Source organism: Garra rufa, chromosome 15 (genome assembly GCF_049309525.1).
Source record: "Garra rufa chromosome 15, GarRuf1.0, whole genome shotgun sequence".
Taxonomy (NCBI): Eukaryota; Metazoa; Chordata; class Actinopteri; order Cypriniformes; family Cyprinidae; genus Garra; species Garra rufa.
In genome coordinates, this window is record NC_133375.1 from 10,475,456 (window position 1) to 10,502,431 (window position 26,976).

Here is a 26,976-nt window from a genome sequence, read left to right on the forward strand (position 1 = left end):
GATATTTTTTTTTTCCCTTTGATAACTATTGTTAAAAAATCCCAGACCTCACAGCCCTAATAGTCTTGTATGGTAGTTTAATATAGTGTGGTACTTATGAGTGAAAATAGTTTCTATACCATTTTTAATGCACAATTGCACATCAAAAATATTCAATCTATTTTGAGAAAGTGTTAAATCAGCATTAGAACTCTGACCTTGAGCAACCTTACATTACATAATCCTTACTAGCTTAATACAATAATATTATAACCGCAGCTATACATTTTACAGTATGTGCATGCAATAAAACTCTGTGTATATATGCTTCTATATGCTTATAGATTTGTGCATAACTATCTGTCTAAACAGACTTATAGATAGAAGAGAAAGGGCATGAATGACCCCAAAAATATAGTTATCCTGTTAATTTATAACTTTTTTTATCAAGATAACATTCATTACCTGTAAATGTAATATAGTTCATATTTCAGTTTTTGAACTGTTAACTGTTTAACTTTAGTCCTGTTTATCTTTTGTTCAGTGAGGGAGGTGTTGACATTGTTACTCAATGTGAAATACAGACTCCTAAGCTCACAATACTCAGATAGCAATTATCATCCAATTCTAACCTTGTGGAAAAGAAGTGCACTTCATTGTACTCAATGTATATTTGCAGTGTACTTCAAATTTTAAAGTATGTTTAAAAACGAAACTGCAGGTAATAAATTATTACTGAAATGAAAAGCCACTCAAATGTACTTAGAGAGACACACTTTCATGTTTCTTAACACACTTAAGTGCACTTTTAATAAGTGCACGTTTTGTTAATCCTTTGACACTATTTAAATACATGTACATGTAAAGTACTAAATTATACTTTTAGAGTTGACTTTTTGATATTACATTTAAAGTTAATATATTTTAAATGTACTAAATTATATTATCATTACAAGTGACTAAATACATGACAAATTTCAATAGAAATGACATGAAAGTATTTTTTACTTAATACAAATGCTTGTCAGTACATTCGGCAGTACATATATTTCAATATATGTAATTATGAAGTTACACATTCTTAAGTTCAATGAACTGCATTTAAAATTAATTTAAACTCTACTGCATTTTACATAAATTGGTGTCCAAAAATGTTTAGTTTGCACTTACGTATATATATATTATTTCTATAATAACTACTCTTATTAAAAGTATGCTAAAGTGCAGCATACTTGTTTTTCACAATGGTTATCTAAAATGTATAAATGAAAATGGATTAAGTGGTATATCGAAATATTTGTTAATTCATAAAAAATATTCTACAAATGCAACATTTTATCAAAATCAAACGTACACTTTATATATTTTGATGCACAATATACAAACCCATGGAAGCATGTTTCTGCCACTAAATACAAAATGTGACTTTTATCTCACAATTCTGCCTTTTTTTCTTGCAATTGCGAGTTTACATCTTGAGTTTTTTCTCAGAATGGTAAGATATATAAAGTCAGAATTGCAAGTTAGAGAACATCAGCCTTTCTTTTCCCCCCTCAAAATTGGACTTTATAATTGTTTATATCACAATTATATCACAATTATATCTCACAAGTGAAAAAAGTCAGAATCATAAGAAAAAAACATCAGAATCGCAAGATATAAACTTGCAATTGTGAGAAAAAAAGAATTGTGAGATACACCATTAAAAATAAAGGTTCTTTATTGGCACTGATGCTTCCATGAAGAACCTTGAACATCCATGGAACCTTTCCAATGCAGAAAAGGTTCTATATAGTTGGAAAAAGATTTTTAAAATGTTCTTCAAAATGGTTCTTTTAAGAACTGTTCACTAAAAGGTTCTTTGGGGAACCAAAAATGGTTCTTCTATGGCATAACTGCAAAAACACCCTTTTGGAACCTTTATTTTTAAGAGTGTACAAACTTTCATTCCCAAGAAAAAAAATTGCAATTTAGAGTTTATATCTCACAATTCTGAGAAAAAAAATGTCAGACTTGCAAGATATGAACTTGAAATTGTAAGAAAGAAGAATTGCGAGATATAAACTTGCATTTGCAAGAAAAAAAAATGTTTTTTTTGTCTTGCAATTCTGACCTTATAACTCCGTGTTATAAAATAAAATAACTGTGTAAAATAACTGTTTATATCTCACAATTCAGAGAAAAAAAATCCGAATTGCAAGAAAAAAATGGCAGAATTGCGAATTTGCAGTTTTTGTAATTGTAACATACAAACTCACATTCCCAACAACAAAATGGCAAGAGAGAGTTCATATCACGCAATTCTGAGAAAAAATGTCAGAATTGCAAGATATAAACTTGCAATTGTGGGAAAAAAGTATTGAAAGATACAAACTTGCATTTGCGAAAAAAAAAAAAAAAATCGCAATTAGTTTAAATTACACAATTCTGAGAAAACGTCAGAATTGTGAGTTTTTATCTTGCAATTAAAAAGCAGAATTGCAAGAAAAAAACGAGATATAAACTTGCAATTGTGCGAAAACAGAATTGCGAGATACAACCTTGCATTTATAAGAAAATTAGCAAAAATAAATCACAATTGTGAGTTTATATCACGCAATTCTGAAAAAAAAAAATTGTGAGATATAAACTTGCAATTGTGAGAAAAAAAATATTTTTCAGATTTGCGAAAAAGTTGCAAAAAAATGAATTATATAATGCAATTTGAGAAAAAATTCAGAATCATGAGTTTTTATCTCGCAATTCTAACTTTATAACTTGCAGTTGCGAATTTATATTACGCAATTCTGACTTTATAACTGACTTGTGATAATTGTGCATGAGTTCCTTGTTTGTCCTGAACAGTGGCGGAAACAGGCTTCCATACAAACCTCATCCCATCAAAATTAAAATATTTCTTTGGGGTAAATAATATTACAGTTAGCAAGTTACACAGTACTCAATTCTAAAGTTCACAACAGTCCAATACTGCCATTTATTTCTCTTCCCCATGCTCAGTCTTTTTCTTGCTTCACTCAGCATCAATTTTGTTTGTGTCTCTGAGAACATAGGACCATACGTCCTGCGGACCGTTCACGCAGTTGTAATCTGGAGGAACATTAAAGAAGAGCTCATCATCAAAGCATTTCTCATCGCTGGGGGAAGCCAGATACGGTAGCTTGAGTACCACACCAGTCAGCAAACCTCCTACTGCTGCCACCGCAATAGTCCCAAACACAGCAGCCACCTGAAAGAGGGCCTGTTCCTGTGCAGTCCGACCCAAACCCGCTTCCAGATCTGGGATGAATTCCTGCAGCTCCGCTAGCAGAGGGTCTCCCTCTGGAGGGGCCCGATGAGAGAAGGTCTGGTAGAGACTGGGACCATATGTTTCCTCAGTCGCCAGGAGGATAGCGCAGATTCCTGCTAGGCTGGAAATGAGTCCCGTCAGGCCATGCAGGTTGTGTATGCCGCACTGATCCTGCAACCGCAGCCGGCGCGCCAAGAACGGGCTTAAGTATTTATACCCCAGCATGCACGCAATGCATCCCAGGATGCCCAGCACATAAGCAGCAGCCGGCGAAATCATCATGTCCACTGAAGCACCAACAGTTACACCACCAGCCAGCGTTACGTTCTGCACATCAGCCATGCTAATCTTGCCATTCTTGCTGAGCATGCTGGATAAAGCGAAGGCAGTGATTGTGGAGGCACTGAGACCTATAAACGTGTGGAGAACAGCTCGGTGCTGGTCGTCACCCTTGAAGGTCAGTGCTGAGTTGAAAGACGGCCAGAACACCCAGAGGAACAGGGTTCCCATTACAGATAGCATATCTGATTGGTAACTTGTTGTCTCTTTTGGATGTCCCTCGTTTAGGCTGGGCCTGTACAGGACAAAGGTGACACCCAGTCCAAAGTAGCAGGCAAAAATGTGGATGAGGATGGAGCCACCGGCATCGTTGATCTTCAGGTACTTCACTACAACCCACTCGGTGACGCCAAACACAGGGATCTCCAGCAAGGCCATGACCTGCACACAGTATGTAGAAATGTAGAGAAATACAGAAACGTCAACATTGCCCCATGATTTTCTAATAACGAAATAGCTTTGATTACACTCTAAAGTTCAGCAAATTGCATTTAAATTTAAACTATAATAATTTTAATGTATTTGCAATTAAAATTCAATTAATAAAGAGCTCCAAATGATGGTTGGCGTGCTGTCTTAAAAGGAAGATGCTTTTGGCAGTAGACAGTGAATAGTTTTTTTTAATATAGTTTAGAGCCCTAGAGAAATTTAACTACACTAAAATGTATTAGAAATACATTCATTTCATGCAATGTATACTACAATTAAAAAAAAAAAAATATTTATGTACTAGTAAAAATACTGTGAAATGGTACTTTTTGTATAGTAAACTAGTCTACTTAAAGTCTACTAAATTGGAACAACTAATTTTATGCTTTATGCACTTTAATTGTGCGGACATAGTGCTGAAGTCCAACTAAAGATATACTTACAATTGAAGTCAAGAGTTTACATACACCTTGCAGAATCTGCAAAATATTAATTATTTTACCAAAATAAGAGGGATCATACAAAATACATGTTGTTTTTTATATAGTACTGACCTGAATAAGATATTTCATATAAAAGACTTTACATTTAGACCACAAGAGAATAGTTGAATTTATAAAAATGACTGTTGAAAGTTTACATACACTTGATTTTTAATACTGTGTTGTTACCTGAATGATCCACAGCTGTGTCTTATATTAATGCTAGTTGTTAATGAGTCCCTTGTTTGTCCTAAACAGTTAAACTGCCCACTGTTGTGATCAAACAAATTATTTGGTTTTTCAGCAATTTTTTTTTGTGTATTTGAACTCTTTTCAACAATGACTGTATGATTTTTAGATCCATCTTTTCACACTGAAGACAACTTAGAGACTCATATGCAACTATTACAGAAGGTTCAAATGAATTGCACAAGGTTCAAATGCTCGCTGATGCTCCAGATGGAAAAAACAATGCATTAAGAGCCAGGGGTGTAAACTTTTGAATGGAATGAGATTGTTTATATTTTTCTTATTTTGCCTAAATATCATATTTTTTCCATTTAGTATTGCCCTTCAGAAGCTACATAAGATACTTACATGTTCCCCAGAAGATAAAATAAGTAAAATTGACCCTAATACTCAAATTCTAAAAGTTTTCACCCTCCGGATCTTAATGCATCGTTTTTTCCTTCTGGAGCATCAATGAGTGTTTGAACCTTCTGTAATAGTTGCATATGAGTGCCTCAGTTGTCCTCAGTGTGAAAAGATGGATCTCAAAATCATACCGTCATTGTTGGAAAGGGTTGAAATACACAAAAATGCTGAAAAAACAAAGAATATGTGGAACCTGAGGGACTTTTCTGAAGAACAGCGGGCAGTTTAACTGTTCTGGACAAACATGGAACTCTTATTTTGGTAAAACAATTAACATTTTGCAGATTCTTTTTCAGATTAAGAAAACTTTTGACTTCAACTGTAAATATTTGATTGTGCTAAAGTCGAACTATTGCAAGGTACACTTTAAATATCATGCATTTAAAGGCCATTATTATTCATAGATCATTATACAATCCTCATCAATAGTGACATTAAAACACTTTTTAGGCTTAATATTAAGTGTGCATTGTGCAGAAGTAGTATTCAAAACAAAGTTTGATTATAATTGTCTCAGTCAGTCTCAAGTCTCAAGCAATATTTGAGTAAATATGCCAAGGGAAACATTGTGCAAAAAATTTCATGACAGTCTTGCATTGCTTAAGAGAAAACACTAGTGCATGGCAGATCTTAATCTCACACATAAGACAGGTGTTACCTTTTTGTGAAAGAATATAATGTAATATAGATAACAGATTGTTGTTAATGTTCAACACATCTTGCACTGTACCTTTTCAGTGCTGCAGCCATTCGAATGGAAAAGAAGGCAAACCATCTTTTGTAGATTCAGTATCGAATTTCAAACCACCTGCTGCAGAAATAATAAACTTACCAGGAGTTGAACAGGGCTTGTCTTTCCCAGCACTGCTCCGAAAGAGATGAGGACAACAGCACAGGCAAACTCAGCATTGATCAGATTCAGCACACCAAGATGAATCTTCCCATCATAGTAAAACTGAAAGAAGCCCTGGACCAGAATGGCCCACTGAATAGTAAATGTGGCGATTAGGAAATTAAACACCATCCCACCGAAACCATACCGCCGGAAAAAAGCCAGAAGGCAGCCGAATCCGAGAAATATCATCACCTGAATGTCAGCAAAAAACGGATAGTTTTGATACAAAGAGTTCTCCATGGGTCGCGTCTGGTTGTTCTGTAGAAGTGCATTAGCATCATCTTCGTACGTCACAAAGACTGCATAGAGAACCACAATCATGACCTCCAATGCACAAATTAGAGCAGGGAGCCGCACACGCAGATTGGTAGATTTATTCTTCATTTTGACTGTAACTGAGAGCACAGCCAGCTGCCCTGCTTGGCTTTCTCTTCCCGTGACACCTTATTTATTCTATCTACTGTAGTTTGATAAGCAAAACGCTGGCCATTGGCTAAAACACAAGTTACATCATCAGCATGCTGCTTTAGGCAAAGGGGAAGCCAACTGCACTTTGTCCTTAGTAATAACCATTCCCAGGATTTTAAATTACTCAGCAGTTTTTCAACTTAAACAAAGGGTACGGTATAGACTCAGTTTAAATCATATCACAAAAGAGTGATAGATAGAAAGAGAAAGGCATAAAGAAACTCATTAACATGTTTATTGCAAAGATCAATGGCACAATCAGTTACAGTCATGATAGGAGCTCACTGCCGAGTTCAGAGCAATGCACTTTCAACGTTATTGTTTCCTAATAGTGCTGATAACACACTGTAAAATGATCTGCTCATTTGCATTTAAATATGCAAAAGTGTGTCTTTTAGAAAGCAGCGAGATTTCATTTGAAAGATGTTAATGATGATGAAGTCCTGAGAGTAAAAGGAAAATTCAATCAGTTTATAAGTGTGTTTTAAATCTCGTTGAGCTTCAAAGAAAATATTGTAGAAGCTTTATATTGTATGTTAACTGTTGGCCAATAGACAGGCAGACATATAAAGAGATAGATAGATGATGTATATAGACAAAGACAGACAGACAGACAGACAGAATACGCCTTTATTGCAGTTGCTCGCTGATATTTTATTCTGCTGTAGTTTTTTTTTTTATGCACAATATGAATGGTTGTTTGGAAGTTTATGCCGACCTATCAGAACAAGCAGCACCATGTCTGTTTTAGTTTGAAGAGAAGATTATATTCTGTTTATGTAATAAAAGATGCTTGTCCTTGAGGAACATATTGTTCTAAACACTTTTTAACTTTCATGCTTTGTGTTTTGAATTGATTTCCAGGGGCATATTTTTTACATTCATGAGAGCAATTTTTATGATCACCTTATATATGGTGATTATAACCACCATACTATGTGGTCTTTAATGTCAAATACATAGATTTACCCAATTACTATAATCAATATTTGAAACTGTTTAAAATTGTATCTAAATTATACATGAAAAACAAAAAAAACAAAAAACAGTAGCTCATAGGGCTGCAAGATTATGGTTATGATCATGATCACGAATTGACACTTTTCATTCATTTTCACATTTCATTTTAATCAGGACAGAAGAAATACATTGTTTAACTGTGTAGGGGCATTTTTGGCCCTTTGTCCTGAATTTATGGGGGCATTTTTGTTCATTTTGATGGATTTTTTACCACAAGCCCTTGTTTAATTCCTACCCTGGTGAAAATAAATGCCGTAACTACACATAATTAAACAAAATGGACCCCTCAAAACAGAGGAGCATAAGATGAGGAGGCTTCTTCAAGCACTATTGAAAAGTAGTGTCTTCAGATGGTTGATTAAGATATTATAGTCCACTGTGTCAAAGGCTGAGCTGAAGTCAAGAAGAATTCAAATGGAGTACAAGCCAGTATTGGCTACAAGTAGTAGGTCATTTGTGACCTTGGCCAGAGCAGTTTTGGTGCTGTGTTGGAAGCGGAATTTTTGCAAATTAAAAAAAAAAAATTTAAGATTTAAAATTTTCACAGATTTGATTATTATTCATAAAAGAAGTCAGTTGCAAGGAGACAACTTTTAAAATCTAAAATCTTTGATTTTATGTCATCCAAAATTCTTTCTTTCTTCAATCAAAAAGAAATAAGGTTTTACGAAAAATTTTCCAGGTTTTTTCTCCATTTAGTGGACTTCAAAAGTTCAAATTGCTTCAAAGCACTCTACATGATCCCACATCAGCAAAAAGCAAAAAGCAAAAAAAAAAAAAAAAGGATCTAGTTAAACAATCAGACATTTTCTAAAAAAAAAAAAAAAAAAAAAATGCATATTATGTATGCATATATTATGTATCATCTGTGTACTTTGGTTCAAAAAGGTAAACTCTCATAAATAAAGGTCACAAAAGCACTGGGGCAGTATCTTTTCGAAATGAACACTATGGTATCTATTAGGTTCTAATAAATACAATTTAAGTGCTAATATGTACCTATAAGGGACCAAAATTGACCCTTTAGGTACAAATGTGTACCTTTTGAGAGTCTGGGGTAGGGCAAATAACTCTCATTTTCTCCTCCAACTTCAAAATCGTCCAACATCATTGTTTTACCTTTTTTTGTAAAGGGTGTTTGACTTCTTTGCATGTTCGCTTTGTAAATACTGGGTTGGTATTTCTACATGCAAGATGAGAAATTGTGGTTAAAAAGTATATATATATAAGGGGGGGTGACCAATGCTAGATAAGACCCTTATTCTTCAGCTAGGGTTGTGTAGAGCCCTTTAAAGCTGTATTGAAACTGCAGTTTGGACCTTCAACCCGTTGGCTCCCATTGAAGTCCACTATATGGAAAAAAATCCTGAAATGTTTTCCTCAAAAACTTACATTTCTTTTTGACTGAAAAAAGAAAGACATGAACATCTTGGATGACATATGGGGTGAGTGAATTTTTAGGAAAGTTTTATTCTGGAAGTGAACTAATCCTTTAAAACAAATGAGTCTAGAGAAGCCTTCTTTAATAGTGGATAATAGTATAGATAATCTATTGATAAACTAGTGCTTTCTTTGTTTTCGGCTTAAGAGATGAAGTCGGGTACACTGACTCATCATCTCCGCAGTAGTGATGTGCCTCTATGCATGTTTCATACAGATTACATAATATTTGTTTTCTATTTGAATTGGCTTATTTAAAAGTAGACATTTCACTCTCTATAGATATATTTTTCATGTCTGTAAGGCAAGTATACACAGTTTCAAAGTTTTACAGATAACGAGACAAAAGCACAACATTTTGTTGCACACAAATCTTTACAGATTCAAAAGATGTATTACTTCTATCTGTATGATCAAAAATGATGGAGTATTTTAATAAGTGATTGCACTGGTGCCTCCATCTGTCATGCAGTAAGCGCACTACTATTCAGCTTCCACACTCTGCACTGACGCTTGAATAACACACATTTTTCTGGGTTAATATTAGATTGAGCAGCCATGTAAAGTTGCTACTACATATATCATATATCAGATAAAAAGCCATATCATCAATGAACGATGTATTATATTACCACATAGGCCGGCCATTAAATGCGTTACCTCGCCCACTTTCCGTGGAATTTTTTTTTTCATAGACTAAGCTATTAATAAAATGTTGGTTGACCAAGCCTCTTCTTGTCAAATAATGGTTAGAGGACTATTAGGGGGCAGCCCTAGTGGATAAACTGTGGCATGTTTGAAACCAGAGGGGAAAATGCCAGAAGACAGAGAACAGTCAATAATAGCTAAAACATCTGGGAATGCAGTCAGAAGGGCAGATGGATGATTTGGAAAGTACAACAACGCGTTCCAAGGTTGACAGAGAGATTTCATTAAAGTGGGTTAATGTTGAAGGTGAACAGGAGTCAACATCATGTTCTCTGAAATCAATATTAAAATGCTGCTGAATCTCCACTGTTTTCTTACAAAAGTAAATCAGAAAAGTCTGACAGTTCTCTGGAGCACATTCAACTGGCTGGGTAGACAGAGGACCAATGATAAAATGTACGGTTTTAAAAGGATTCTGGGAGACACTGAGTTTCTTTAGGTTTCTTCTTCATTTAACCATGGGAGAGATGAAGTTTTTAGCTTTTTAACTCTGACTGAAGCTACAGAATGTAGAATATTTCTGCAAGAGCTGTTAAAAACACTGAGTAGCTCCTCTACAGAGAGGTCAGGTTTCTCACTAGTGTTAAAAGCTACATTTAAGGCAGTAACAGCTTCACAGAAACATTCCTATTATTATTTTAAGCTGTTTATGCAGTCCCTGGGAATTGAACTCATGACCTTGTCTAACGTCATGCTCTACTGTTTGAACTGCAGGAACACCCTGACATTTAAATGAAAGAACTAAAGGATGGCAAACAACTTAATTATGATAAAACTGAACACAGTATCTAGACGGGTTTGTATTATTATAGCCATTCTATGTATAAGGTAAAAAAAATGGGTGAAACTATGCATGTACAGCATACTAAAATCTCTCTCATATCTTGACTTTTGTATTTGTCTTAACAGCATAAAAAGTCAACTGAACAAGCACATTACATGTACATTTGTTTAAACATATTACCTCTCTGTATTCAGCCAGTATCTGTTTACACTGAGTGTAAAAAGCCAACCCTGTTGGCAAAGGCTATTTTCACTATCTCAACCCAACATTGATTAGATATTTTTACCTTCAACACAAACATCGTAATGCGTCTATTTACACTACGAGTCAAACATTTTTGAACAGTAATATTTTTTATGTTTTTTAAAGAAGTCTCTTCTGCTCACCAAGCCTGCATTTATTTGATCCAATGTACAGCAAAACAGTAAAATTTTAAAATATTTTTACTATTTAAAATAATGTAATTGTAAATGTAATTTATTCCTGTGATCAAAGCTAAATTTTCAGCATCTTTACTCCAGTCACACGATCCTCCAGAAATCATATACATATAGGGAAAGAAATTACATAAATTAATACTTTTATTTAGCAAGGATGCTTTAAATTTATCAAAAATGATGATAAAGACTTTTATAATGTTACAAAAGATTTCTATTTCAGATAAATGCTGTTCTTCTGAACTTTCTATTCATCAAAGAAACCTGAAAAAATTCTACTCAGCTGTTTTTAACATATTAATAAATGTTTTTTGAGCAGCAAATCAGAATATTAGAATGATTTCTGAAGGATCATGTGACTGGAGTAATGATGCTAAAATTCAGCTTAGAAATCACAGGAATAAATTACACTTTAAAATGTACTCAAATAGAAAATAGTTATTTTAAAGTAAAATATTTCATATATTTATTGCTGTACTTTGGATCAAATAAATGTGGCTTGGTGAGCAGAAGAGACTTCCTTAAAAAACATTAAAAGTCTTACTGTTCAAAAACTTTTGACTGGTCTGTTTTAATAAAAAATATTGTTGCTGTGAGGAAAATTCTTACCATGATTAGAAGAAATGACCACTGCTTTCGCTTACAAATGAAAACACAAAAATGGTTGTAATAAATGACTTGAACTTTATTGCATTTTGTGCAGACAAGTCTATAAAATGGCCCAGAGAAACCATTATTCATAGAACATAGAAGCTTTTGACAAGATAAAACAATAATTTAAGATATCTAGTTTAAATATATTTTCATATAACACAACTGAGACACAATTTTCTATTTATTTTTAAAATATTAAACTTGCATGGACACACAAATTAAACAGCTAGGCTAAGATAACTATAATGTGTCATATATTTACAAAAGTAACTGCCACGGTTTAACCTCTCTTTTTCCAACAAAGTGATATATCACACAGTCATAAACATAAAGAAACAGAAACACGCCACCTCTTTCCCCGTTACAGTCGCGCTCGCAAACACGCATCATTTGGACTCCTCGTGAGAACCGAAGCAGAGAACATAAAACACATCACTAATCAAATCACTGTCTTTGGATCTACACCGACTACCATACAAAAAGTGTCAAACTGCCCTCCTATGGAGAAAGTAGAAATGTCGGCTGTGTAGAAACGCTCTTGCACACACTGCTGGGAAAGTTTCAGAACTCAGAAGTATCTGAAAATGTACGTTGTCATTAGAAAATCAGAATCAATGCTTAAAATCTAAAGCAGTGATTGAGGTGAAGCTTGGAGATTTTCAGTTAAAACACCAACATGCAGAAACAGGTATCAGGAGCACTGAATGGATGATGATTAAATTCCCCCGCCAATCTTAAGTAACTGCAAAAGCCTGTTCTTTCTGGTTCACTCCTAAAAATAAACCGACTGGATTTTTGGGTTCCTCAGGATCTCTTTGAACAGTTCTTATTGTGAAAAATCTGCAGAATTTTTGCTATTTATTCGCCCTCAGGCCATCCAAGATTGAAGAAATTTAGCATTACATCACTTGCTCACCAATGCTCACTTTATTCTGAAGTGAATGGGTGCCGTCAGAATGAAAGTCCAAACAGCTGATAAAAAACATCATTTAATCTGTTGTTTTGGCTAAATATGAGACTTTTGTCTATAAAATAGCTTTCTACAGTAAAAAAAAAAAAAAAAGTCATCTTGCTTGAATCAGGAGTGAAATATGAACAGATCAAGCATTGTTTACAAATGAAAACAGCCAAACAGTTCTGAACAAATATGGCTCAAAATTATTGATTATTCTTTTATGCCAAAAATCATTAGGATACTAAGATCATGTTCCATTAAGATATTTTGTAAATTTCCTACAGTAAATATATTAAAACTTAATTTTTGATTAGTAAGATGCATTGCTAAGAACTTTATTTGGATTATTTGTTTTTTTTTCTTAATATTTAGATTTTTTTGCACCCTCAGATTCCACATTTTCAAATAGTTGTATCTCAGCCTAATATTGTTTGTTAATTGACAAACTGGAGTGGTGTGGATTACTTGTGAATTATTGTAATGTTTTTATCAGCTGTTTGGACTCTCATTCTGCCCGGCACCCATCCACTGCAAAGGATCCATTGGTGAGCAAGTGACATAATTCTAAATCTCTAAAAATGATTTCTGATGAACAAACAAACTTATCTACATTTTGGATGGCCTGAGGGTCTGACAGTTCATTTCCACCTAATTTTTGGCTTTAGTTTTCCTCTAAAGTTTGTTTATAGAATCATTGATTCCAATATTGAACTTTTATTTCATACAGTTTAAATCCCAACATGATAAATCAACTGTGGCAACTTCTCTTCCCTTGATTAACTTCAAGGCTAAATAGCTCATTCCATACAAGTCAGCATTCTCAATATTGCACTTGAACATTTTCACACACGCCGCTTCAGCAATCTCTTACAAATATCATTAGCACCTTCTGAAACACCTGCGATTTCAAATTCAGTTCGCTGGTTATTTTATAAGCCCTGTTTTAGTCTACTAGTAACGTTGTTGCAGGATACTTACAAGTCAGCGTTGCATGAAAAGCATCATGATTCATCTATACGCATTCTAAGGGTGTGTTCACACTTGTCATGTTTGGTTTGATTAAAACCATGGTGTGATTGCTCTGTTAGTGCGGTTCGTTTGAGTAAGAGTGAACGTTGCCATCCGAACCCTGGTGCACACCAAACAAGCGGACTAAGACCGCTAAAAAGACAGGTCTCAGTCTACTTCCAAACTAACTCGGTTCGGTTCATTTGGTCTGAACGCTGCCATCCAAGCAAGCGGATCAAGACTCGGTCCACTTCCAGACAAACCCTGCTGCAATTGCTCTGTTAGTGCGGTTCGTTTGAGTAAGTGTGAACACTGCCCAAGCCGTGGTGCGCACCAAACAAGTGGACCTAGACTTGGTCCACTTGTGTTTTTACACCTGCCTTATTTAGTTCGGTTGAATGGCACTAGAGTTAGTTTTCCCTCTTGGTGCGGTTCGTCAGGTGTGAATGTAGCAATCGCTCTCGAGTGTGCACCAAAAGCGGACCAAAGAAGTGTACCGAGACCTGCTTGAAGAGGTGGTCTCGGTACACTTTTAAACGAACACTGGAGCGGTTTGTTTATGGTGAGAACATGAACCGAACTTGAACAGACCCAACCGCAAAAAGTACTGCCTTTTTGGATTAATCCAGAAGCCGTAGTCCACTGCGCTGTTCATTATGGGATGAGGACAAGTATTTGTTGACAGTTAGCGCTTTAGCAACATAGCCCCGTGGCAGCTCGTGGACAAACTTGGAGTTGTGAGTAGGGACGGAGCCTCATAAATTTGGTCTGATGATCATACTAGGTCCCAACTTTCGAAAACTCGCAAGAACACCGCAATCTTCTCATTGTTTAACAGTTTAGAAAATACATTCAATGACACAATCTGGCCAACGACTGTTGTGGATGTTGCCACATGACTACATTTTGGTTAGTTTCAACTGGTTCGGACCAGAGCAATCAGTGTGGTGTGGAACGGACCCAAAACGGCAGAAAAATGCTACAATGCATCATTTGTTGCCCGTGGTCCGGACCAAATGAACTGAACCACAGATGTGAAAGCACCCTTACAAATGAACCCTGGTGCGATTGCTCTGTTAGTGCAATTCGTTTGAGTAAGTGTGAACGCTGCCATCTGTACCCTGGTGTGCACCAAACAAGTGGACTGAGACAGCTAAAAACACGTGTCTTGGTCCCCTTCCAAACAAACCCTGGTGCGATTTCTCTATTAGTGCGGTTCGTTTGAGTAAGCGTGAACGCTGTCCAAACCGTGGTGCACACCAAACAAGTGGACCAAGACTCGGTCCACTAACAAACAAACCCTGGTGCGATTGCTCTGTTGGTGCGGTTTGTTTGAGTAAGCGTGAACGCTGTCCAAACCGTGGTGCACACCAAACAAGTGGACCAAGACTCGGTCCACTAACAAACAAACCCTGGTGCGATTGCTCTGTTGGTGCGGTTTGTTTGAGTAAGCGTGAACGCTGTCCAAACCGTGGTGCACACCAAACAAGTGGACCAAGACTCGGTCCACTAACAAACAAACCCTGGTGCGATTGCTCTGTTGGTGCGGTTTGTTTGAGTAAGCGTGAACGCTGTCCAAACCGTGGTGCACACCAAACAAGTGGACCAAGACTCGGTCCACTAACAAACAAACCCTGGTGCGATTGCTCTGTTGGTGCGGTTTGTTTGAGTAAGCGTGAACGCTGTCCAAACCGTGGTGCACACCAAACAAGTGGACCAAGACTCGGTCCACTTACAAACGAACCCTGGTGCGATTGCTCTGTTGGTGCGGTTTGTTTGAGTAAGCGTGAACGCTGTCCAAACCGTGGTGCACACCAAACAAGTGGACCAAGACTCGGTCCACTTACAAACGAACCCTGGTGCGATTGCTCTGTTGGTGCGGTTTGTTTGAGTAAGTGTGAACGCTGTCCAAACTGTGGTGCACACCAAACAAGTGGACCAAGACTCGGTCCACTTACAAACGAACCCTGGTGCGATTGCTCTGTTGGTGCGGTTTGTTTGAGTAAGCGTGAACGCTGTCCAAACTGTGGTGCACACCAAACAAGTGGACCAAGACTCGGTCCACTTACAAACGAACCCTGGTGCGATTGCTCTGTTGGTGCGGTTTGTTTGAGTAAGCGTGAACGCTGTCCAAACTGTGGTGCACACCAAACAAGTGGACCAAGACTCGGTCCACTTACAAACGAACCCTGGTGCGATTGCTCTGTTGGTGCGGTTTGTTTGAGTAAGCGTGAACGCTGTCCAAACCGTGGTGCACACCAAACAAGTGGACCAAGACTCGGTCCACTTACAAACGAACCCTGGTGCGATTGCTCTGTTGGTGCGGTTTGTTTGAGTAAGTGTGAACGCTGTCCAAACTGTGGTGCACACCAAACAAGTGGACCAAGACTCGGTCCACTTACAAACGAACCCTGGTGCGATTGCTCTGTTGGTGCGGTTTGTTTGAGTAAGTGTGAACGCTGCCATCCAAACCCAGGTGCGCACCAAACAAGCGGGCCGATGCCGCTAAAGAGATCAACCAATCAGGTTGTGAACGTATCACTATGCCTTTAGGTTTGGTATCTTTAGGTTCGCTGTCAAAAATGCCAGTGTGAACACTAAGCGGACCAGGACCAAATATTAGTTTCCTTTTTGGTTCGGACCAAATGAACCAAACGAACCAAACTACAAGTGTGAACACACTCTAAAGATGTTTACTTCGGGTTTCCTACAGCAGCGCTCCATAGCAAGGACATGAAAGAAAGAATAAGTGACTGAATGTAGAAAGATGAGAAAGAAAGTAACTTTGAATTTTCACAGTGCTTATTTCTAGTTATGCTTTGGCCAATTTGGGGTGACTTTCAAGTTTACAGCCCCCTTCGAGGGAAGATAAGGTTTATGGCACTTCTTTATGCCTTCAGCCTTGGGGAAGGATAAGACGAATCTGATAAAATGGTATCGAAAAGCCCTTTGCATCAATGTGAATTCAACCGGACATTATCATCATCATCATCATCATCAGCAGCTGCAGAGTGAAACCTCTGTATCCAACAGCACGCAGCCAATATGGCTTAATCGCGACATTGTCCCAGCATGTTTCTCTTTGCATGACTTTGAATAATGTGGAAAGTTCTCATCGAACTGCAAGTCACCCTGGCAGATACGGAAGCTCTGATTTCAATCTATAATACTTAATAGTACCACTATAAACAATTCAGTAGAAAGTAGTTTTTCGACCCTCAATAAACGTACTAAACTGTAATTGCATAGGACTCCAAACAAGCCAAACTCGTCTTTTGTGTTGTAAATTCTAACGTACAGCAATGCAAAAGTTCCTTCTGATAAGATTATCATTTTAGCTAGAAACATGAGCAATAAACTTGGAAGAATTACGATAGGTAGGTAGCACTTTGCAATTCCTGTTTTGGATAAAAAACAAAAACAAAGATCAGTTGGTTCTGAGCATAACTAGAGTACTGATAAAGAAAATGTACTTAGCTAGAATTCAAATTCTTTTTGCAAACAATAATTTAGTTAAATATCGCTTCTATAACTTATACGCCACGACCAATACATACTACCTTTTCTATACAAGCGTGAACTTTGACAAGACAACGTATGAGGTAAAATGAGGTACGCTTGAGTATTAGGACAGACTGATGGTGGCATTTACATTACATCCTGTCTCTGAGAACCCTGTAAAACATCATGTGAAAAATTACTGGGTCTCTGAATGTAATACACTTTGAATGTGAATGCAAAAAAATCTATAAATATTTATTTTTATCTTTTGTTTTCAGTCTTATGTTTTGGGGGAGTGCAATATATATATTTACATTTTAATGACGGTAGCAGCCTCAGCACAATTTGAGTTTAAATTTTAAAACATACAGTTAGTTATTTTCCTTTTTTAAGTCTCACAGTTACACAAGACGATAGAGTGTACTAGTCTATTCAGTAATCTAATATATTCTTTTTTTCATCGTTGCAATTTTACAAAAAAATAAAATAGTTCTTTAGATAAATGTTTTTTAATATCTTCTATTTCTACCACACATGAACTAAATAATATGCTCGTGCTCGTGAATTGAACAGTCGGCATCAGTCGCTCACAGATGCTGCTTAAATGTAGCAAATTAGTGTTGTCTTTACAAATGTAAAAATAAAGGAAAATTTCAGACATTCATGACAAACATGTTTGATATGATTTTAAAATACTATGCGATTAAAATATGCTTTTGTTCACAAATTGGATTTGGTGAAAAAGGATGATAAAATGCATCTGCTTTATAAAGTAACTGCTAATATCAGACGCATGATATGTTTTAATGGCGTGACCCAGCACTGTCCGTTTCTTGTATGAAAATGCGAAAAGATTTTATTTGTTTGTGTTTTTTTTTCGTCTCATATGGCACGGTTTATATTTAGTGATTTGGCAAGAGATGTAAATACCATGTTTTTTCCATGTTTACAATCAATCAAAAATTGCTGGATGAATAAATAATTTTCTTTGTAAATAAATATTTGAAATATAAATACTAATTCTTTTCTATTTACATTCCCTTAATATATATGTGGTATTACTAGTAAATGAGATTATTCAGGATTATATCTGGAACTGTATATGTTTTTTCAATTATACAGCAGTTCTGTTTAGACTCTCTTCACAGTATGTACACGTGTGTGACTGAGCAATATACTTCATGTCTGCTGATGATATTTTAAGTGAACATATTTGTGAAAGAAACACAGCCTTCTGTATTATAAAACCCCTTTGAATCTACTTGTGTACAAACACACACACACACAATCCAGCCCTCTTACATTGTACAGTATATCTGACTCTGATGTGGACTGATGTAGTCAGAGGACATGCAGATGGTCAAGGGCAAAGCTGATAGTCATTGATCCAGAAGTGCTTACACCTGGCTCACATTAAACCCTGGTCAGATCTGTCCTTGGTGTAAAAACACACCTCGGACATTTACGTGGTACACTGGAAGACTTGTTTTCAACAAAGAAAGATTCCACTCTATTTACCCTATGACAAAAAAAATTAAACAATGGAGAGACAGAATAGGAACAAAATATAAAGTGTAAAGGGAAGGTCACACTAGATTTTGAGTTTCATTCACTTCCATATTTTCATTCATATGCAAACAAACAGAAAAATGCTAATAATTTGGCGGAATTTGAGCTGCCTGTTCAAATAGTTATAAAATGTTTGACAAGTAGAGGATTTAAATATTGTATTCATGTTTAAATGTGGAGGAAACTCTCAGTTTGGGGATTTTTCATACTTTTCTTCTATATGCACTACAATTCCAAGGTTTGGGGTTGGAGAAAACACATTAAATTGATCAAAAGTGACTTTTAAATTGTTACAAGAAATAATATTTTAAATAAATGCTGCTCTCTTGAAGTTTCTATTCATCAAAGAATTCTGAGAAAATGATCAAGGTTTACACAAAAATATTAAGCTGCACAACTGTTTTCAACACTGACAATAATAATAGGAAATGCTTCTTAAGCAGCAAATTAGCATGTTAGAATGATTTCCGAAGGATCATGTGACACCAATATGGAAGCCCGTTTCTGCCACTGAATAAAAAATTAAAAAGAATCGCAAGGAAATTATCTTTTAGATCACGTTTAGATCTCGCAGTTCTGGCATTTCTGAGTTGTAAGTCAGAATTGTGAGATATAAACCAGCAATTCTGAGGAAATATCAGTCTTTTTTCCCCCTCAGAACTGGACTAATCTGAGTTTATATCTCACAATTCTGAGTAGAAATTCAGAATTGTTGGAAAAAAGTCACAATTGCAAGTTTATATCCTGCTATTTTGACTTTATTAACTCGCAATTGCAAGTTTATATCTTACAATTCTGAAAAAAAAAACCCCGTCAGAATTGCAAATTTGTATTACACAATTCTGAAAAAAGTTAAAATTGCAAGTTTGTATTACGCAATTCTCAAAAAAATTACAACTTGCAAGTTTGAATTATGCAATTCTGAAAAAAATAGTCAGAATTGTGAGTTTATATCACGCAATTTTGTGGAAGAGTTTGTATCTTGCAATTCTGACTTTATTACTCACAATTGCAAGTTTATATCTCACAATCTTGAAAAAAAAAGTCAGAATTGAGAATTTGTATTACACAATTCTGAACAAAAGTCAAAATGGCAAGTTTGTATTACGCAATTCTTAAAAAAGTAAGAATTGCAAGTTTGTATTATGCAATTCTGAGAAAAATAGTCAGAATTGCAAGTTTGTATTATGCAGTTCTGAGAAAAATAGCCAGAATCGTGATGTTGTATTACGTAGTTCTGAAAAAAAGTCAGAATTGCAAGTTTGTATTATGCAATTTTCAAAAAAGTAAGAATTGCAAATTTGTATAATCCAATCCAAAAAAAAAGTCAGAATTGCAAGTTTGTGTTACGTAATTCTGAAAAAAAAGTCAGAATTCCGAAAAGTAAACTCGCAATTGTGAGAAAAAAGTCAGAATTGCGAATTTGTATTATTCAATTCTAAAAAAAAAAGTCTGAATTTTCGAGTTTGTATTATGTAATTCTGAAAAAAAGGTCAGAATTGCGAGTTTGTATTATGCAATTGTGAGAAAAAAAACCTCAGATAAACATCAGATAGTAAGATAAAAACTCGCAATTACCTTTTTTATTTTTTATTCAGTGGTGGAAATGGGCTTCCATATACTGAAGACTGGAGTAAAAATGTCGAAAATTTAGCTTTGCATCACAGGAATATAATATTTTAAATAGTAATAATGCTTCACAATACTAGTTAATTCTTTTATCAAATAAATGCAGCCTTGGTAAGCATAATAAACTTCCAAAACATTTTAAAACTCTTACTAACCCCAAACTTTTGAAAGGCAGTGTAATACAAGTTCAGATAAAAACAAACTTTTTAAAAATGCTGGGACAAATGCCACATTTTCACAGTTAAAATGGACTGTTTTGAAGTGTCCACCATGTTTTGCATGCTTAAAATCTAGTGTGACTGCCCCTTAAAAGTTCCGTGATGATATAATATTAAACATAGAGAGTAGATGGATCAGAGTATTTGGTCAGATGCCACTGGAGAACATGGGCTTTTGGAAAATTAGTCAGAAAAGACCAACTCAATCATTTACTGATCTGTGTGAGACATAAGCTGTTGAGTTTATGAGGTGAGAACTGAGCCAATAAGAGGCAGATAGAAAGATAGATAGAGGGATAAAACTTAATCAGGTGGAAGAAGTGACATCTACTAAGCTGGTGTCTTTTTAGACTATGTAGTGCAAAGTCATCTGATATGTGCTGGGGCGTTATTGCTCATGGTGTAGGTTGGGTTTACTGGGACGTTCCGTCTATGCAGTGAGGGACGAGGGGTGAGGAATATTTGGTGGTTGAGCTGAGCCCCTCAAGAGTAGATGGTGATGACCTCACGTCCACCTCCACGCACGAGGAGGACCCTGTTGAGACCTTCAGTCAAGACCTCAAGGAACTCCATGTCTGTGCATCTGGAGTTAAGAGGCAAACTTTGACATTTACATTATAGCACAAAGCAACTTCATGGTAAAAAAAAGTATGAAGTCAGATTTTTAGAAGAAAAAAGGATACAGTTCTCTTCTCCAGTGCGGTTCTTAGGTGGTCCAGGCATGTTTAGCAGGACCAGTTTAGCTTCTTGTGACTTCTTCACAATAACTTCGTTGAGCTTCTGTGCATGGTGCATGCGTCTGACGTTGGACTGATTCCTGCACAAAACACCATATTGCAAAGACTTTTTGTCAGTGTGAGGTTTCTTAATATGACAACATGAGATATGAAGAGATATGCCATCTTTTCAAGGGGACATCGGATGCCTGTTTTCCACAAGTTGGTATGATTCTTTAGAGCAGGGGTCCCCAAACTAAGGCCCACGGGCAGAATGCGACCCGCCCCCTCATTTGGACCGGCCCTCTGCACAATGCCAGAGACATATTTTGAAAATGAAATAAAAAATTTTTAAATATATGTTTTACTTATATCGGTATTTGATAATAAAGGTTGGCTTTCAAACTTAAATTTCCCTTAGTTATTAACATAGCCTAATTATTTGTTAAATTCACCAACAGAAAGGTACATTCAACATAATGTGTCATCACAATCAAACAGGTGATGCGTGAGCTAGCTAGAAAATTCAGAGCGATGACAAAATGACTCAATAGCATTTGAGGTGAAACTAGCACTGCTTGTGGGACAGGTGCAAAAAAGCAAGACTTCACTCATCTCCCAGTTACCCAAAGTTTTTCAGCTGAGAATCCAGTGGCCCCATTCCCAGTTGAAAAGTCTGTGGAAGCGCTGAAAATGATGAAGGCAGAGTTTGACGTGTGATTGAAAAAACACAGTGGATTCTTGAATTGATTTTGCTTGACAAGCTGCGGTTCTCTTGGTTGGTTGTACATCTTTTTCTTCTACACTTTTTCCTTCAACTCAACTTTCTGCTAATATGCTTGGATACAGCACTCTGTGAAAAGCCAGCTTCTTTGGCAATGAATGTTTGTGGCTTACCCTCCTTGTGAAGGGTGTCAATGATTGTCTTCTGGACAACTGTCAGATCAGCAGTCTTCCCCATGATTGTGTATCCTAGTGAACCAAACTGAGAGACCATTTTGACGGCTCAGGAAACCATTGCAGGTGTTTTGTGTTGATAATCTGATTAGCATGTCACCATATTCTAATTTGTTGAGATAGCGAATTGGTGGGTTTTTGTTAATTGTGAGGCAAATCATCACAATTAAAAGAACCAAAGACTTCTTCAGTCTGTGTGCATTAAATTTATTTAATAGACAAGTTTCACAATTTGAGTTGAATTACTGAAATAAATAAACTTTTCCATGACATTCTAATTTATTGAGATGCATCTGTATACCTTTGAAAAGAAATGATCATTTGTCTGTCTGGTGCATAACAAAATAAACTATTCTAGCATTAAAAGGTAGAATAAATACAGGTAAATTCATAATACAATAATAGTAATAATAGTAGTCAGTCCGGCCCATGGTATTTTCTTTTATAAACTGACCCAGCCCCCCATTAAAGAAAATAAAATTATGTGGCCCTCTCAGAAAAAAGTTTGGGGACCCCTGCTTTAGAGTCTTCATGAAATGTCTGCAACTTACTAAGGTTTAAATTTCTCATTGGCCATGTAAAACAACACTCTTTTTACCATGTCAAAAACAGCTCTGTTCATGACGACCCATTTTGGTGCATGTCTCTTTAAATGATAATGAGCTACTGCTCACCCCGCCCTTCTCTTCTGGTTTTTGTTTATTCAGTGGCACCTTACCATCAAAAATGAGACTAATCTACTGCGTCCGCAGTGGCTCTGATGTCAAGAAAGAAAGAAAATGAAGACTCTTATGTTTACTTTAACGTTCAAATAAAAAAACACCTGCACTGCTTACGAAACGTTGTCGCTGCAGATGCTTGAGCGCTGAGCATTAAATGGCAGACAGTGTACAACTGGCTGAGGGTGGAAATATGCTTTTACAGAACAGCCTGTCAGTGGTTGTGGGCGGGGCTTGAGCAGTATGACATCATACTGCTCATAAAATCAAAACAGCTTGATAATTGAGACTGTTTAGGTTTTTTGGGGAGTAAAAAAAAGAAGTGAATGGATTTTTATCATTGCAGGGTGTTTGTGTCCATACACTGATAAGACATTTATATGTAAACACCATGTAGACATGGATTTTGCATCCAGTGTCCCCTTTAAAATAATCAGAAGGTATTGAATGATGTAGAATTAGGGGTCTCTTAAAAGTGTACTCACAGGTTCTCCCATTCCCTGAGGCAAAAGGCAAAGAAAATAACAGTGAACAATACAGTGAACAGAGAAATATAGTAACAGCACAAATTTGACTGCATCATAACTCCATAGGTAGGGATGTACCAACTATTTGGACACGTTACACAAATATCTTTAGCCTTTCCTTTCTCACTGATTTGTTTTGTCTGTCAGGTGTCAAAAATACGTCGGCGTTAAAGTCCTAATATTTTGAGAATAAACTTGAAATGTTTCGAAAATATAGTCAAAATGTTTTGAGAATAAGTCGAAAAGTTTCGAGAATAAAGTTGAAATGTTTCGCGAATACATTGGAAATTCCGATAATTAAATCATAGCAATTATAGTTATAATATTCTGAAAGTATAGTCTGTGCATGCAAATGGTCCAGATTGGGAACACCGGGAGAAGTTCTCAGGCCACCAGTACTTATTTGATTATGTATAGGATTACAAGCAGAAATTATACCATGTGTTATACTTGCAGGGATAGTGTGCTTGGAAATAATATTTCACGTCTTCGATTGCATTAATTAGGGCAATAGCAATAAGCTTTGTGCTTTTGGTACTTTTAATATAAAACAAAGTCTCAGCTTTCAAAATCGTTCAGTTTTATAGCGAAATACAAACAATAATGCTCTTTAATGTGGTGGGACAGATCGTTGTATTAATGTGAATCAATCGACTTTTCGATTACAATGAGATATTAGTTACATTAAATTATACTGTTTTCTCTTCTTAAAATTCCACCACCTACTCCGCAAAAAAAGTTTTGATAAACCAATTTTAATGTGTTTTTCCTCTGTATTTCAAGTTTATAGCATGACATAAACGTAAAAGAAAATCAGAAGGAATGAAAAACAAACAGTATAGCCTAATTTAATGGAGCAAATGTCTCATTATAATCGTAAAGATGATTGATTGATGCCGCTTAAACTGAGGCAAAACCACAGATCTGTCACGCCATATTAAAGACCATGAAAAACACATTATTGTAATAGACATATTGTTTGTATTTCGCTATAAAACTGACAGAATTTGAAAGCTGAGATTTTGGAATATCTGCCGGTTCTCCCAATCCCAATATACTCTCAAAATATTATAACTTTAATCTTGTAATTGCTACAAATTAATTCTCATAATTTTGACTTTATTCTCCAAAAATAATTTGACTTTATTCTCTGAATATTTAAACTTTATTCTCGTAATTTCAAATGTATTCTTGAAACACTGACTTTATTCTCATAATTTTTACTTTGTCAAAATATTTTGTCTTTATTCTCATAATTTCAACAATATTTTCAGAATATTTTGACTTTATTCTCATAATTTCAACAATATTCTCAGACTATTTTGACTTTATTCTCATAATTTCAATTTTATTCTTGAAATACTTTGACTTCATTCTCATAATTTTTACTTTATTCTCATAATTATGACTTTGTCAAAATATTTCAACTTTATTCTCTGAATATTTCAACTTTATTCTATTAATTTCAAATGTATTCTTGAAACACTGACTTTATTCTTGTAATTTTTACTTTGTCAAAATATTGCAACTTTATTCTCGTAATCTCAACAATATTCTCGGAATAGTTTGACTGTTCTCATAATTTCGACTTTATTCTTGAAATACTTTGACTTTATTCTCAAAACATTTCGACTTTATTCTCATAATTTTTACTGTCAAAACATTTCGACTTTATTCTCATAATTTTTACTGTCAAAACATTTCGACTTTATTCTCGTAATTTCAAATTTATTCTTGAAACACTGATTTGATTCTCATAATTTTGACTTTGTCAAAATATTTTGACTTTATTCTCATAATTTCGACTATATTCTTGTAACTTTTTGACTTTATCCTCATAATTTTGACTTTGTCAAAATATTTTGACTTTATTCGCGAAATATTTCAACTTAATTCTCATAATTACAACTTTATTGTTTGAATATTTTCATTTTATTCTCACAATTTTGACTTTATTCTTGAAACATTTCGAATTTATGCTTGAAATATTCAACTTTATTCTCATAATTTCAATTTCATTCTCGAAATCTTTAACCTCGCAATCTTAGATTTTTTTTTACTTTTATCGTGGCACTACAATGCCATCGTACAAAAAATATTCTCACAATGCAAATATTCTAGTAAACCTTATCTAATAATTATGAAAGTATTTCTGTTTCAAAGTAGTTTAACTAATATTACTAACTCTTGCTGCAAATATGTAAGAAAAAAGTTTTATAATTAAATTGTCATAAATAACAAACGTACTTTTATTTTAATACATTACGGTTGAACCACTTATGCCCTTATGACTATTTTAAAGATGTCCTTACTACCTTTCTGGGCCTTGAACATGTCAGTTGCCTTGCTGTCTATGCAGAAAGCTCTCAAAGTTTATCAAAAATATCTTAAATTGTGTTTTGAAGATGAACGGAGGTCTTACAGGTTTGGAACGACATGAGGGTGAGTAATTAATGACAGAATTTCCATTTTTTTGGGTGAACTATTCCTTTAAAGCTTTCGTTTCCACCTGATACAATACATACTTAGTAGAGACCATCATTATCTTGACTCACGGTTTCATGTTGAACATATCCTTTATGCTTTCAGGGTTGACCACTGCTGGGTTATTGGCCTTCTCTGTATCATCCGTCCAGGTCATTTGCATCTCCTCGCCGGGGCTCATGGTCACTGGTGTGGGAGCAGTAGGGGAAGTGGGGCTAGTAGGGGTGGGGGTGGCATTTTTTCCCTGAATGAGCTGAACCTGTCGAGGACGGGAGAAACGGACAGACTAAGAGAAAGGTAAAAAGAGTGAGAGGGTGGAGAGGGATGGAAAAAATTAAAAAGTGAGAACTGTTGCTTTTCTGATAACCTTCTTTTTTCAGAAGGATAAAGAAAAAAGAGAAAAAAAATAGAGGGGGGGGGGGGTTGCACTGCCAGGGTGTTAACAAGAAGAGAATGATTTTCTGGTAGATAATGACTGAGAAGAGAGAGAACGTCGAAAATAGAAAGTGATAAAGAGATGCTATCTTCATGGCTGATAGGCTCGTGCTATCATCAAATCGGCCAGAAGGAAGAGGGGCGTGATTAGCTCAAATGGGGAACAAGCACAAAGTCACACACTTGATGGATAATAACAGAGAACAAATTGAGAGACAGCAGCTACCTCCTCCTCAGGTTTCTCTTCGCCACTTCCTCCCACCGACTCCTCAGCGATACTCCTCTGGGGGTGCAGGTTTGAAGGGTTCTTTCGCCGTATAGAGCCACGGGACACATCTGTGATGCTCTGAATCTGAAGAGACAACATCAGCACTGTTAGACTGATTCAAACCCTCAAATTTGTACTATTTATCTCTTTATGTAACAGTTTGATGCGCTTCTCTAGCTTGATTGGCCAAGCAGCATTTTTTTCCATCTACATACACCACGTTTCTATTCGTGTTCCATAGACAAAAGAAAGTAACAGGTTTGGATCAATATTTTTGGGCGAACTTGTGACTTTAATAACACTCATTTACCCTTGTAAAAATCAATGTATCTTTCACGGGTTATTGCTTCAACTTGTTAGAATAAACCTTGTGTAAAAGAAGTGTCCTCAATTGTATTGAAGATTTTTAATGTTT

General features: G+C 35.7%; 2 protein-coding genes across 3 annotated transcripts in view; both read right to left on the reverse strand.

Annotated features, from left to right (window-relative positions):
* Window positions 1-2,921: 2,921 nt before the first annotated feature.
* On the reverse strand, window positions 2,922-7,057 carry rh50 (Rh50-like protein). Its single transcript, XM_073818666.1, has 2 exons — window positions 6,002-7,057; window positions 2,922-3,985 (listed from the first exon to the last, which is right to left on the reverse strand). Exons 1-2 carry the CDS (start codon window positions 6,446-6,448, stop codon window positions 2,990-2,992), a joined length of 1,443 nt encoding a protein of 480 aa, XP_073674767.1. The 5' UTR covers window positions 6,449-7,057; the 3' UTR covers window positions 2,922-2,989.
* Window positions 7,058-20,938: 13,881 nt separating this feature from the next.
* slc12a5b (solute carrier family 12 member 5b) overlaps window positions 20,939-26,976 on the reverse strand; it is a 70,355-nt gene continuing 64,317 nt past the window's right edge. The window contains exons 22-26 of one of the 2 annotated variants that reach the window (XM_073818665.1): window positions 26,520-26,645; window positions 25,930-26,117; window positions 23,333-23,347; window positions 21,139-21,272; window positions 20,939-21,030 (exon numbers count right to left, since the gene is read on the reverse strand). In XM_073818665.1, coding sequence (XP_073674766.1) covers window positions 20,939-21,030; window positions 21,139-21,272; window positions 23,333-23,347; window positions 25,930-26,117; window positions 26,520-26,645 — 555 coding nt within the window. Of the gene's footprint in view, window positions 21,031-21,138; window positions 21,273-23,332; window positions 23,348-25,929; window positions 26,145-26,519; window positions 26,646-26,976 lie in introns of both variants that reach the window. The other variant, XM_073818664.1, reaches the window with a different exon arrangement.